This window comes from Entelurus aequoreus, linkage group LG25 (genome assembly GCF_033978785.1).
Source record: "Entelurus aequoreus isolate RoL-2023_Sb linkage group LG25, RoL_Eaeq_v1.1, whole genome shotgun sequence".
NCBI lineage: Eukaryota > Metazoa > Chordata > Actinopteri > Syngnathiformes > Syngnathidae > Entelurus > Entelurus aequoreus.
Window position 1 is genome coordinate 36,749,761 of NC_084755.1, and position 15,000 is coordinate 36,764,760.

General features: G+C 40.2%; 1 protein-coding gene across 1 annotated transcript in view; it reads right to left on the bottom strand.

Annotated features, from left to right (window-relative positions):
* Nucleotides 1-15,000, bottom strand: part of LOC133642911 (neuronal pentraxin receptor-like) — a 30,621-nt gene that overhangs the window by 4,982 nt on the left and 10,639 nt on the right. Inside the window, exons 2-4 of the mRNA XM_062037329.1 lie at nt 3,558-3,840; nt 3,017-3,249; nt 115-294 (exon numbers count right to left, since the gene is read on the bottom strand). Coding sequence (XP_061893313.1) covers nt 115-294; nt 3,017-3,249; nt 3,558-3,840 — 696 coding nt within the window. The remainder of the gene's footprint in view (nt 1-114; nt 295-3,016; nt 3,250-3,557; nt 3,841-15,000) is intronic.

Here is a 15,000-nt window from a genome sequence, read left to right on the forward strand (position 1 = left end):
TAATAGTGTGAATGGGGCCATGTGAATCCCCTTCCTACTGTATCAATAACAAGGTTTCCGACCACCTATCTTCTGCTTCTACATATTCATTCAGTCCGTGTGTGGTACATTTACCTGCTCCTGGCCCAGGATTAGAACTCCTCCTGGTCTAATGTCGTGTCCAGCTGCCAGTCCATGGCCTTCTCCCCTCAGCTTCCCACCTTGGTAGGCCTGCCAGTCTCCTCCTTTCTGACTCCAGGTCACACATATGTGCTGCCAGCTGCCTCTGGAAAGGTTCAGAGGTAGCCGTGCCACCTGGCCACATAAAGACAGCAAAGGTGGTCATTTGGATTACATATTAGTTCTTTGTTTTAATACGGCCAGTGATGACGCTGCCTTTGAAGGCCAGGCTTTTCCTCTGGGCATCTTTTAGGGATAATTGCTTCATTAAAACACATCTAAAGCCGCGTCTGCGCTACGTAAGTCCGCAAGACAGATAAGGGGAATCTCCTAGTCCACCTGATTGGTATTTAATTGGATATTGTGCAACGTTTTTTGTGTTGGACAATTGTTAAAAAGTCAGGATGTGTTCTGTGTCTTTATGGACTTTGAACTCTTCTTGTTGATGACTTTTAAGATTGAACTTGCAGTATACAGAGATGCCATTAAAAAAGCATTCATCACCTACATTTGAATAACTTTTGAATTAATAAATCAATTATTTTTATTTTTCAGATTTAACAAGAAGAATTAATGTTCTAAAAGTTTAGAAAATGTCAACTTCGAGATGCCATGGACTACTGAACAAAAGACATTTATAGTTGAGGCGTATTTTCGGCTGAATTCTATCCAATTCATAGAACGGTTTTGGATGTCGTGAATTTCCTGCCCTCACAATGATCTACAGATGGGTCAACAAGTTCCGAACCCATGGGACTGTTAATAACCTCCATCGTAAAGATACTAACAGACGATCACACTCTGGACGACCGAAATCATCAAGGACACCACAGAACGTTGATGCAGTCAGAGACTCTGTTGTTCGCAGCCCACGCAAGTCTGTGCGTCGACGAAGTCAGGAGCTTGGAATGAACCGGGAGTCTGTGCGGAGAATTTTGGTCGCAGATCTCGACCTCTATCCTTACAGGATACAGATTAAAGGCCTACTGAAATGAGATTTTCTTATTTAAACGGGGATAGCAGATCCATTCTATGTGTCATACTTGATCATTTCGCGACATTGCCATATTTTTGCTGAAAGGATTTAGTAGAGAACATTGATGATAAAGTTAGCAACTTTTGATCGCTGATAAAAAAAAGCCTTGCCTGTACCAGAAGTAGCGTGACGTCGCAGGTTGAAAGGCTCCTCACATTTCCCCATTGTTTACACCAGCAGCGAGAGCGATTCGGACCGAGAAAGCGACGATTACCCCATTAATTTGAGCAAGGATGAAAGATTCGTGGATGAGGAAAGTGACAGTGAAGGATTAGAGTGCAGTGCAGGACGCCAGGGTGTATCTTTTTTCGCTCTGACCGTAAATTAGGTACAAGGGCTCATTGGATGCCACATTTTCTCCTTTTTCTATTGTGGATCATGGATTTGTATTTTAAACCACCTCGGATACTATATCCTCTTGAAAATGAGAGTCGAGAACGCGAAATGGACATTCACAGTGACTTTTATCTCCACGACAATACATCGGTGAAGCACTTTAGCTTCGGAGCTAACGTGATAGCATTGTGCTTAACTGCGGATAGAAACAGAAGAAATAAGCCCCTGACTGGAAGGATAGACAGAAGATCAACAATACTATTAGTACTTCTACTATCAGGAGACACCGAACCAAACCCTGGACCTATAACCACACGGTTAATGCTGTCCAGCCTGGCGAAGCCTAGCAATGCTGTTGCTAACGACGCCATTGAAGCTAACTTAGCTACGGGACCTCGACAGAGCTATGCTAAAAACATTAGCTCTCCACCTACGCCAGCCCTCATCTGCTCATCAACACCCGTGCTCACCTGCGTTCCAGCGATCGACGGCGCGACGAAGGACTTCACCCGATCATCGGTGCGGTCGGCGGCTAGCGTCGGATAGCGCGCCTGCTATCCAACTCAAAGTCCTCCTGGTTGTGTTGCTGCAGCCAGCAGCTAATACACCGATCCCACCTACAACTTTCTTCTTTGCAGTCTTCATTGTCCATTAAACAAATTGCAAAAGATTCACCAACACAGATGTCCAGAATACTGTGGAATTATGTGGTGAAAACAGACGACTTAAGCTGGCCACCGTGCTATTCCAAAATGTATGCTTCAACCTGTGACGTCACGCGCAAACGTCATCATACCGAGACGTTTTCAGCCGGATATTTCGCGGGAAATTTAAAACTGCACTTTATTAAATAACCCGGCCGTATTGGCATGTGTTGCAATGTTAAGATTTCATCATTGATATATAAACTATCAGACTGCGTGGTCGGTAGTAGTGGGTATCAGTAGGCCTTTAAACAAAAGCGTACACCTGCCGACATGAGGAAACGAGTGATCATGTGCCAGTGGTTTTGCGCCAGACTTCCTTGATAATGTCTGGTTTTCGGATGAGGCACATTTTCTGCTGTCAGATCATGTGAACTCTAAGAACAACATCTTGTGGGGTAGCACACCCCCTGAGTACTGTCTGCAAAGGCCATTACACTCTGTCAAGTGCACTGCATGGGTCGCCATCTCCAAACATGGCATCATTGGACCATTCTCCCTGTAACGTATGTCTGCTCTTAGTGGGACTGTGCCGAAAAGGAAATTTCAGTTCTTATGTGTCTTGTATATGTTAAAGAATGGGCAATAATAAAGCATCTTGAATCTTGAAGGCATGGAACGAGCAGTATGAACAATGGTAACGCATGAAAACAAGCAAGCGCAAACAGGAACTAAAAGAGTCCAAAAACTAACAAAAAAATAACGAAACTCATGATCCAGACCACCGTATGGCACAACCCCGATCCGCGGTAAGTAAAACGACTCTTGACAAACTGAGTACCTTGTCGTTGATGAGCAGCTCCATCGGCGTGTGCAGGCCTTGTAGCAGCGCCAGTTCGTTGGGTTGCTCAGGAACGGCGTACGACAGCGGAGTCCCGATGCCTACTTCTGTCGGTCGAAGCCACAGGCAGATGCTGAAGGCCCCCAACTTTGGGACGGACTGTTTCACCACGGCGTACATGTAGTTTGTACGCGACGGGAAAGACAGCCTGAAGCCCTCGGGGAAGGAACTAGCTGAAATAGCCAGGGAACCACAAAAGAAACCACACATTAGAGAAAGTCGGCGGTTATATGTGGATATATGAAAGAAGTAGTGGCAAAAAGGGATCAAATAGAGCTTTTTATCTAGCTCCTTCTAAACATATGGACCGTTTTTCTAAGCATGCATTTAATAGTCTTACAGATCTTAGCATGATATTATTTATTCATCACAAAGAAGCCCAGTTGCTTGCTTTGACTCTCGGAGAATGCAGTCATTTACCACAAACAGATGTATTCTGCAATGACGGCTTTCTATTTCCCCTCTCTCTATTATTATTTACCTTCCTCCAGTCCTGAGATCCGATGGTGGAGCTCACTGATTCCCCGGTCCATTTCCTGCCTGTGTCTTTCAGTTTCAAGCCTCAAGGCTTTTCTCTCTTTCTCCAACAGCTCCACCTTCCTTTCAAGCTCCCCTTCCAAGTCGTCCATCCTCCACCGCCTGTTGGAGCCAGCGTTGTGTCGGGGGTCGGATAGCCTCTCCGGGCCTCCGGACTTCCCTCCGTCCTCCACCACTGCTGAGGCGGTGATGTCAGTCTGGTTGTGAGGAAACAGGTTGATGTCCGCCTGTGTGGAAGGACGACGGAGGTATATTTTTCAAGGTACCATACTGCTAGATGACTCCGTAAATGTCATGATCCGTGGTCGGATCATGTTTTGTTTAGTTATGTTCTGTTAGTTTTGGACTCCCTTAGTTCCTGTTTTGTGCACTTTGAGGGTTTGTTTTGGTTACCATGGGTACTGATTGGTTTCACCTGCCTCTGATTAGTGTTCGGCACGTTCACCTGCTGTTGAGCACTAATCAGAGAGGTATTTATTCAGGTTGTTCGCCACACTCGGGCTGGCTTCATTCTGTCACGAGGGGGTCGCATCTTTATGCGGGGTCGTTCCTCCAGATGCAAAACGGACACGCCGGACGAAAACGTGAAGGTAGGAGATGATTTATTAATCATAAATCATACACCGTACCAAAAAGACAGAAACAAACAAAAGAAAAGCTAAGAAGCTAAGGCAACAACTTAGCACAGGAATCTAGAACAGGAATACACCAACGTAACAGTTGCATACCGCAAACAATGAAGCCAGACCGAGTGTGGCGAGCAACGTGAATAAATAGCTCTCTGATTAGTGCTCAACAGCAGGTGAACGTGCCGAACACTAATCAGAGGCAGGTGAAACCAATTAGTACCCATGGAAACCAAAACAAACCCCCGAAGTGCACAAAACAGGAACGAAGGGAGTCCAAAACTAACAGAACATAACTAAACAAAACATGACAGTAAACCAGTGTTTTTCAACCTTTTATTTTTTTATACCGAGAGAAATTACAAGCAGAAATCATTAAAAAACGAAACTCAGTAGCCGATATTGACATTAAAAAGTTGTTCTCGCAATTGTTGAATATGATGACTCTAACTTCACTATAGCTCTTGTCTCAAAGTAGGTGTACTGTCACGACCTGCAAACCACGCCGTGACTTATTTGGGTTTTTTTGGTGTTTTCCTGTGTGTAGTGTTATGTTGGTGTTTTCTTTCCTGTTTTTTAGGTATTTTCCTGTTGCAGTTTCATGTCTTCCTTGAGCGCTATTCTCCGCACCTGCTTTGTTTTCGCAATCGAGACTTGTCCTAAGTTGTGCGGGGACATTGTTGATTGTCGTGTCATGTACGGATGCACTTTGTGGACGCCATCTGCTCCACATGCTGTAAGTCTTTGCTGTCGTCCAGCATTTTGTGTTTTGTTTACTTTGCAGCCAGGTCGGTTTTAGTTTAGTTTTGCATAGCCATGCCTAAGCTTCAATGCCTTCTTAGCGGCACTCGCCTTTTGCTTATTTTTGGTTTAAGCATTAGATACCTTTTTACCTGCACCCTGCCTCCCGCTGTCGTCTGCATATTGTGATCATGACACGACGTGTTCCCGACATCTACAAAGCAATTAGCTACCTGCTGCCACCTACTGATATGGACGAGTATTACATGGTTACTCTGCCGAGCTCTAGACAGTACCGACACTCAACAACGGCACATTATTTACGGATTATAATTACTTGTGTGCAAAAAATATTTTTTTAATCCAATCGGCACAGTGGTTGGAAAACACAACAACCTAAGACGGATCTTTAGCGCCGCCCTAGTGGCTCCTTGAAGCTTTTTCAAAAATATATACGGATGGAAATAGATGGACTCCCATTAACCGCATTTTTCAAGCGTTTTTTTAAAATCATTTTTAAAATCCCCTCGAAAAAAAAGACATATGTTCTTGTCTCTCATAATGATTGTCAACAATAGGCAAAATTCCAATAAAAGAGCAGTTCCCCTTTAGGCTACGGAGACTGGAATCTCTACACCAGGGGTCACCAACCTTTTTGAAACCTAGAGCTACTTCTTGGGTACTGATTAATGTGAAGGGCTACCAGTTTGATACACTCTTAAATAAATTGCCAGAAATAGCCAATTTGCTCAATTTACCTTTAACTCTATGTTATTATTAATAATTAATGATATTTACACTTAATTGAACGGTTTAAAAGAGGACAAAACACGAAAAAAATTACAATTAAATTTTGAAACCTAGTTTATCTTCAATTTCGACTCTTTAAAATTCAAAATTCAACCGAAAAAAAGAAGAGAAAAACTAGCTAATTCGAATCTTTTTAAAAAAAAATTAAAAAAGAATTTATGGAACATCATTAGTAATTTTTCCTGATTAAGATTATTTTTAGAATTTGGATGACATGTTTTAAATAAGTTAAAATCCAATCTACACTTTGTTAGAATATATAACAAATTGGACCAAGCTATATTTCTAACAAAGACAAATCATTATTTCTTCTAGATTTTCCAGAACAAAAATTTTAAAAGAAATTCAAAAGACTTTGAAATAAGATATAAATTTGATTCTACAGATTTTCTAGATTTGCCAGAATAATTTTTTTGAATTTTAATCATAATAAGTTTGAAGAAATATTTCACAAATATTCTTCGTCGAAAAAACAGAAGCTAAAATGAAGAATTAAATTAAAATGTATTTATTAATCTTTACAATAAAAAAAATAAATTTACTTGAACATTGATTTAAATTGTCAGGAAAGAAGAGGAAGGAATTTAAAAGGTAAAAAGGTATATGTGTTTAAAAATCCTAAAATCATTTTTAAGGTTGTATTTTTTCTCTAAAATTGTCTTTCTGAAAGTTATAAGAAGCAAAGTAAAACAATTAATGAATTTATTTAAACAAGTGAAGACCAAGTCTTTAAAACATTTTCTTGGGTTTTCAAATTCTATTTGAGTTTTGTCTCTCTTAGAATTAAAAATGTCGGGCAAAGCGAGACCAGCTTGCTAGTAAATAAATACAATTTAAAAAATAGAGGCAGCTCACTGGTAAGTGCTGCTATTTGAGCTATTTTTAGAACAGGCCAGCGGGCTACTCATCTGGTCCTTACGGGCTACCTGGTGCCCGCGGGCACCGCGTTGGTGACCCCTGATATACACATATAAGAACACAAATAAGGGGGAACCAGACCGAGCAGTGATTTATATATAAAACACAACCATCGAGAAAATCTGCGACGAGACAAAGATGGAGAGTTTGCGGTTGCATACAAAGTGCAATGATGGACGAGGATGCCACAACCAGTGATAAAACGTAAGGCACGGGGATATACACTATCCAGGTTTTTTAAATAAGGTGTCGGGTGCATTCATAAAAAGCAAGTCTCCATAATCTAGCAGAGGCATGAACATGGTCAGAATCAAGCGTTTCCTAACTTGTAGGGGAAAAACAGAATGGAGAAACTGTTTCTACTGGGCATTGTATTTTTTTTAAAAACAGAAAGATATTTACATTTTTATTCCACTGTCAAGTTTGTTCCGTAAACTAACAACTCTGATTGAAATACTTCATTCCATTATCACTGTTCTGAATCTAGATTCATGAAAGATCTCCGTTCCATTCGGATTATAATTACTTTGTCTTTTTACAAATCTGTTTTGAATGTTGTTTGATAGAATTGTTGCATGTGCTTTGTGCATGATTTTTAGTTTATTATACTCTGCCGGTTCATGATATTTTAATATGTTTAACTGTTTGAGTATTGGGTTCCCTGAATGCATTTCCAGTTATGATTCTTACGGCTCTTTTCTGCAGAAGGAAGATTGGATTTAAATACGTTTTACAGGCACTAGCCCACACTTCAATACAGTATGTTAGATATGGAACAATCAGTGATATATGATGCTTTTTAATTTAGCAATTCCTTCACTTTGTGTAAAATAGCATTATTTTACAAAACCCAAAACCAGTGAAGTTGGCACGTTGTGCAAATCGTAAATAAAAACAGAATACAATGATTGGCAAATCCTTTTCAACTTATATTCAATTGAATAGACTGCAAAGACAATATATTTAACGTTCAAACTGGAAAAATGTGTGATTTTTTGCAAAAATAAGCTCATTTGGAATTTGACGCCTGCAACGTGTTTCGAAAAAGCTGGCACAAGTGGCAAAAAAGACAGAGGAAGTTGAGGAATGCTCATCAAACACTTATTTGGAACATCCCACAGGTGAACAGGCTAATTGGGAACAGGTGGGTGCCATGATTGGGTATAAAAGCAGCTTCCATGAAATGCTCAGTCGTTCACAAACAAGGATGGGGCGAGGGTCACCACTTTGTCAACAAATGCATGAGCAAATTGTCGAACAGTTTAAGAACAACATTTCTCAACCGGCTATTGCAAGGAATTTAGGGATTTCACCATCTACGGTCCATAATATCATAAAAAAGGTTTAAAGAATCGGGAGAAATCACTGCACGTAAGCGGCTAAGCCCGGTACTGCATCAAAAACGGACATCAGTGTGTAAAGGATATCACCACATGGGCTCAGGAACACTTAAGAAACCCACTGTCAGTAACTACAGTCGGTCGCTACATCTGTAAGTGCAAGTTAAAACTCTCCTATGCAAGGCGAAAACCGTTTATCAACAACACCCAGAAACTCCGTCGGCTTCGCTGGGCCTGAGCTCATCTAAGATGGACTGATGCAAAGTGGAAAAGTGTTCTGTGGTCTGACGAGTCCACATTTCAAATTGTTTTTGGAAACTGTGGACGTCGTGTCCTCCGGACCAAAGAGGAAAACAACCATCCGGATTGTTCTAGGCACAAAGTTCAAAAGCCAGCATGTGTGATGGTATGGGGGTGTATTAGTGCCCAAGACATGGGTAACTTACACATCTGTGAAGGCGCCATTAATGCTGAAAGGTACATACAGGTTTTGGAGCCATCCAAGCAACGTTACCATGGACGCCCCTGCTTATTTCAGCAAGACAATGCCAAGCCACGTGTTACATCAACGTGGCTTCATAGTAAAAGAGTGCGGGTACTAGACTGGCCTGCCTGTAGTCCAGACATTGAAAATGTGTGGCGCATTATGAAGCCTAAAATAGCACAAGGGAGACCCCCGGACTGTTGAACAACTTAAGCTGTACATCAAGCAAGAATGGGAAAGAATTCCACCTGAGAAGCTTCAAAAATGTGTCTCCTCAGTTCCCAAACCTTTACTGAGTGTTGTTAAAAGGAAAGGCCATGTAACACAGTGGTGAACATGCCCTTTCCCAACTACTTTGTCACGTGTTGCAGCCATGAAATTCTAAGTTAATGATTATTTGCAAAAAAAAAATAAAGTTTATGAGTTTGAACATCAAATATGTTGTCTTTGTAGTGCATTCAATTGAATATGGGTTGAAAATGATTTGCAAATCATTGTATTCCGTTTATATTTACATCTAACACCATTTCCCAACTCATATGGAAACGGGGTTTGTACTTTTGGCAACATATTGTATTAAATGTTGTTATTTTTTGCCAGTTTGGCCTTACTCATCCTTCGTAATGTTCCAATGCAGGCTGTGATACTAATAATAATTTGATATGCAGCTGGGCAATACAAAAACAACAACAGCTGTCGTTCATAAAATGTTACTTTGGACAGCCCTGATCTATTTTCTATCTCCACCATTTAGGTACAAAAAGTGTAACTCCAGGACAGATTGTCGTTTACTGCATGGTATTGTTAGCCTCTCAATATGACATATGGACATTTACAGCATGCTTGTACTTTTTGTTCGGTCGACTCAATTTGATCCACTCGTTAATCCTGCGTGTGCATCTGCATCTCATGTCGATGTCGAGAATATCAATTACTCAACTCGGTTACACTCCTCCATTGTTACTTTCTTCATAGAACAAGGGTTGCATTTTCTCTTGATTCTGCAATATCCCCAAAATCTGTGTGTTGTGACATATTTGCCAATATTTGTGACAGAGATCTACAGAGAGCACTAATTAAAGGTTGGACTATAGCAGGGGTCGGCAACCCAAAATGTTGAAAGAGCCATATTGGACCAAAAAAACAAAAACAAATCTCTCTGGAGCCGCAAAAAATTAAAAGCCATATTACATGTGTCATGAGATATAAATGTAATTAAGAGGACTTAAAGGAAACTAAATGAGCTCAAATATAGCTACAAATGAGGCATAATGATGCAATATGTACATATCGCTAGCCTAAATAGCATGTTAGCATCGATTAGCTTGCAGTCATGCAGTGACCAAATATGTCTGATTAGCACTTCACACAAGTCAATAACATCAACAAAACTCACCTTTGTGCACTCATGCACAACGTTAAAAGTGTGGTGGACAAAATGAGACAGAAAAAGAAGTGGCATAAAACACGTCCTAGAAAGTCGGAGAAAGTTATGCATGTAAACAGACTATACGGTGAGTTCAAGGACCGCCAAAATAAGTAGGACAAAACGGCGCTCGCCAAATACTTGAATCAGTGAAGCATATTTAATATAAACAGTGTGATTTATAACAATTACGGAGGTTTGTGTCATGTTTGTCCTCCTACAGAAACCATACTAAAACAAAAACATTGATTTTTTTCCCCTCATCTTTTTCCATTCTTCATACATTTTTGAAAAATCTCCAGAGAGCCACTAGGGCGGCGCTAAAGAGCCGCATGCGGCTCTAGAGCCGCGGGTTGCCGACCCCCAGACTATAGGATAATGGAATCAGTCCCTATAAGATAGGGGTGTCCAAACTTTTTCCACTCAGGGCCGCATGCGAGGGCCATTTTGACATTTTTCATTTTCAAACCATATTTATATGGATTTTTTTATTTTTTTTATTTTTTTTATTTTTATTTTTATTTTTATTTTTTTAATTAAATCAACAATATATATATGGTTTTTTTTTAACCTTTAGGGCTCCCGAGGACCATAAAGGGTCTCAGTCATTAAAATGTTAAAAATAAGTCAAATTATTATTTTTTTTTAAATTTTATATCAGGTTGATACAAAATAAAAAATATATTTTTTTTTTTATAGTAAAACTGAAATATTCAGTATTTAGTAATTAGAGCCCTAAAATATCAATAATGCATGACACCATTGATTTTAATTCATTATTATTTTTGAGTAATCACGCAGAAAAGATAAATTAAATCCCACTAAATATTGTTGGGATCCAAAAGGTCCCCCACCCATAAAGTGATATATTTTTATTTGTTTTTTTTTTTAACTTTCAACTAGGGAAATGTTTTTTTTTCACTTTTAGTATGTTTTTATGATTTGTTTTGTTCATATCGAATCCATAATAACGTACTAAAATGACAAATATACTAAAAATTAGGGATGTCCGATAATATCGGACTGCTGATATTATCAGTCGATAAATGCTTTAAAATGTAATATCGGAAATTGTCGGTATCGGTTGCAAACTTATCGGTATCGGTTCCAAAAAGTAAAATGTATGACTTTTTAAAAGGCCGCTGTGTACACGGACGTAGGGAGAAGTACATAGCGTCAATAAACCTTAAAGGCACTGCCTTTGCGTGCCGGCCCAATCACATAATATCTACGGCTTTTCACACACACAAGTGAATGCAAGCCATAATTGGTCAACAGCCATACAGGTCACACTGAGGGTGAACGTATAAACAACTTTAACACTGTTACAAATATGCGCCACACTGTGAACCCACACCAAACAAGAATGACAAACACATTTCGGGAGAACATCCGCGCCGTAACACAACATAAACACAACAGAACAAATACCCTAGAACCCCTTGCAGCACTAACTCTTCCCGGACGCTACAATATACACCCCCCGCTACCCCCTACTCTCCCCCACCTCAACCTCCTCATGCTCTCTCAGGGAGAGCATGTCCCAAATTCCAAGCTGCTGTTTTGAGGCATGTTAAAAAAAATAATGCACTTTGGGACTTCAATAATAAATATGGCAGTGCCATGTTGGCACTTTTTTCCATAACTTGAGTTGAAGTTGTTCTCTTATTTTGAAAAACCTTGTTACATTGTTTAATGCATCCAGCAGGGCATCACAACAAAATTAGGCATAATAATGTGTTAATTCCACGACTGTATATATCGGTGTCGGTTGATATCGGTTGATATCGGTATCGGTAATTAAGAGTTGGACAATATCGGAATATCGGCAAAAAAGCCATTATCGGACATCTCTACTTTCAACACTTAAGTTACAGGATCAACTTTAGATATATCTGTCCATTTTACATTTGAACTATTATTTTTGTTTGTTTTATGCTCTTTTGTCAAAGAAAACATTGATGTATTTATTTGGCAACCACACAATATAAGCAATATTTTCCACATAAAACATTTTAAAGTGAAATATTTGAAGTAATTGGAGCCTTGAATAGGTCAATAATTCATTATAAAATTGATTTTTAATTTTTTTAAATTTTTGAGCAATGGCAAAAAAAGGAAAAATAAAGATAGACAAAAGACAAAAAACAGCCTGCATGGCAGCTTTGTGTCAACATTGCAACTTTTTCTAGTTAGATTTCACCTCATTCCACTTTTAAAAAAAATGTTTTATTCATTTATTATTGCAATAGCATTTCCAGAATGTGTGGCGGGTGTTAGAATAATCATGTATATATATTATCACACAACTTTAGTATGCTTAAAGTCCGTTGCTATAGTAATTAGCTATTGTGCTCAAGTTAGACTTTTGTATCTGTGCAAGGACAAAACTTCTTGTCTGAGGGGTGGCCTCAGCCGCAGATGTTATCTTTGTCTTAGCCCGCTAACAGCCAAGGACTTCAAGGACCTCAACGCAGATAAGACGACAGCACGCAGACGAAGCAGAGACAACAAAGACCTCAACGCAGATAAGACGACAGCACGCAGACGAAGCGGAGACAAGGCGATATCACAAGGCCCCCAGCACATTCCGTCACGTATTGTGTGTATTGGACCTGCTTTGCTTGATATGTATGAGCTAACAGTAGCTCCTTGAATTCCTTCTAAGTCTATAACAAGATCTGATAGCTCAGTTACAGCTGTTTTTATTACCAAATATGTGTTATATGTGTTTTATGTTGCACGATTGCACCGAGGAAAATTCCTAGTTTGTGAACCCGTTCTCAAACAATGGCAATAAAACTATTCTGATTCTGATTCTGATTCTGATATATGTGACCACTCCTTTTAGAGGCGGCCTCAGTGATGTTGACAGCGGAACTCCTGAATAAATAGAGGGACGCGGGAGCTGAACCTTAGAGCGTAGGGCGAGACTGTGACTATGTGTGCAGCTCCATGCGTTCTCCTCATGAGCTAAATTGAACCCTGTCTCTGCATGGTTCCTTGCTTCTTGTCTGATTAATGGATGGCATCAGTGTTTGAACCTGACAGCGGGCCGCACTTTGGACACCCCTGCTATAGGACGATCATTACATAAGCAGCAGTGACTTTGGAATCCGGGTTATTGTTCACAGACAGGTTTGTTTTGACGATTTACAGACAATATTACTTATTGATTCTCCCTCCAAAAGTGTAAATCCCAGTATACGTCTCAGTGCTTCTGTGCCCAGATTGCGCCTTCCCCTGCATGACAATCACACCTCTTTTGCTCACTCCTCCCCCCCCTTTCATGTTCCATAACGCGTCGACGTTGGTTGTAGCTTCTAAATTGAAAATGCTTGAAGCTGCTACTTGTGTTGAAAAACGTGCAGCATGAATATTCCAATGATGCGCGCTCTGATCGCACACAATCCTGTGGGTTTTGGGCTGCTTTTTGGGAATCTCTCCTCGCATGTTCCTTTCCTATTACAGAGCCCGGGGTTCAGCTTGAGGCAAGTATTTGTTTACACGTGCAGACGTCGACTCGCTCCCCGAGGGGAAAGAAGTCATTACTGTTGCATCGCCTTGCCCGATACAAGAATGCATGACTTTGTATGCGCTAAAAGGCTGGAACACCTTTCATTGGAGTTCTGCATTTTCAGAGATGACAGACAAAAACAATACTTCTTCAAGACTGACTGTTTACACTCGGGATGTTCCAATCAAGGTTTTGTACTGGATACTGGATACAGGATATTTATTGTTCGAACTGAGAAACTACATTTTTTTTTGTTGCAAATAATCATTAACTTACAATTTAATGGCAGCAACACAGTGCAAAAAAAGTTGTCACATGGGCATTTTTACTACCGTGTTACATGGCCTTTCCTTTAAACAACACTCAGTAAACGTTTGGGAACTGAAAAGACCAATTTTTGAAGCTTTTCAGGTGGAATTATTTCCCATTCTTGCTTGATGTACAGCTTAAGTTGTTCAACAGTCTCGGTTGTGGTATTTTAGGCTTCATATTGCGCCGCAGATTTTCAATGGGAGACAGGTCTGGACTACAGGCAGGCCAGTCTAGTACCCGCACTCTTTTACTATGAAGCCACGTTGATGTAACACGTGGCTTGGCATTGTCTCGCTGAAATAAGCAGGGGCGTCCATGATAACGTTGCTTGGATGGCAACATATGTTGCTCCAAAACCTGTATGTACTTTTCAGCTTTAATGGCGCCTTCACAGATGTGTAAGTTACCCATGTCTTGGGCACTAATACAACCACATACCATCACACATGCTGGCTTTTGAACTTTGAGCCTATAACAATCCGGATGGTTCTTTTCCTCTTTGGTCCGGAGGACACGACGTCCACAGTTTCCAAAAACAATTTGAAATGTGGACTGGTCAGACCACAGAACACTATTACACTTTGCACCAGTCCATCTTAGATGAGCTCGGGCCCAGCGAAGCCGGCGGCGTTTCTGGGTGTTGTTGATAAATGGCTTTCACTTTGCATAGTAGAGTTTTAACTTGCACTTACAGATGTAGCGACCAACTGGAGTTACTCACAGTGGTTTTCTGAAGTGTTCCATGTGGTGATATCCTTTACACACTGATGTCCCTTGGTTTTCAGGCTTGCTGCTTACGTGCAGTGATTTCTCCAGATTCTCTGAACCTTTTGATGATATTATGGAGCGTAGATGGGGAAATCCCTAAATTCCTTGCAATAGCTGGTTGAGAAATGTTGTTCCTAAACAATTTGCTCAGGCATTTGTTCACATCCTTGTTTGTGAATGACTGAGCATTTCATGGAAGCTGCTTTTATACCCAATCATGGCACCCACCTGTTCCCAATTTGCCTGTTCACCTATGGGATGTTCCAAATAAGTCTTTGATGAGCATTCCTCAACTTTATCAGTATTTTTTGCCACTTTTTTGAAACAGGTTGCAGGCATCAAATTCCAAATGAGCTTATATTTGCAAAAAATAACAAATTTTTCCAGTTTAAACGTTAAGTATCTTGTCCTTGCAGTCTATTCAATTGAATATAAGTTGAAAAGG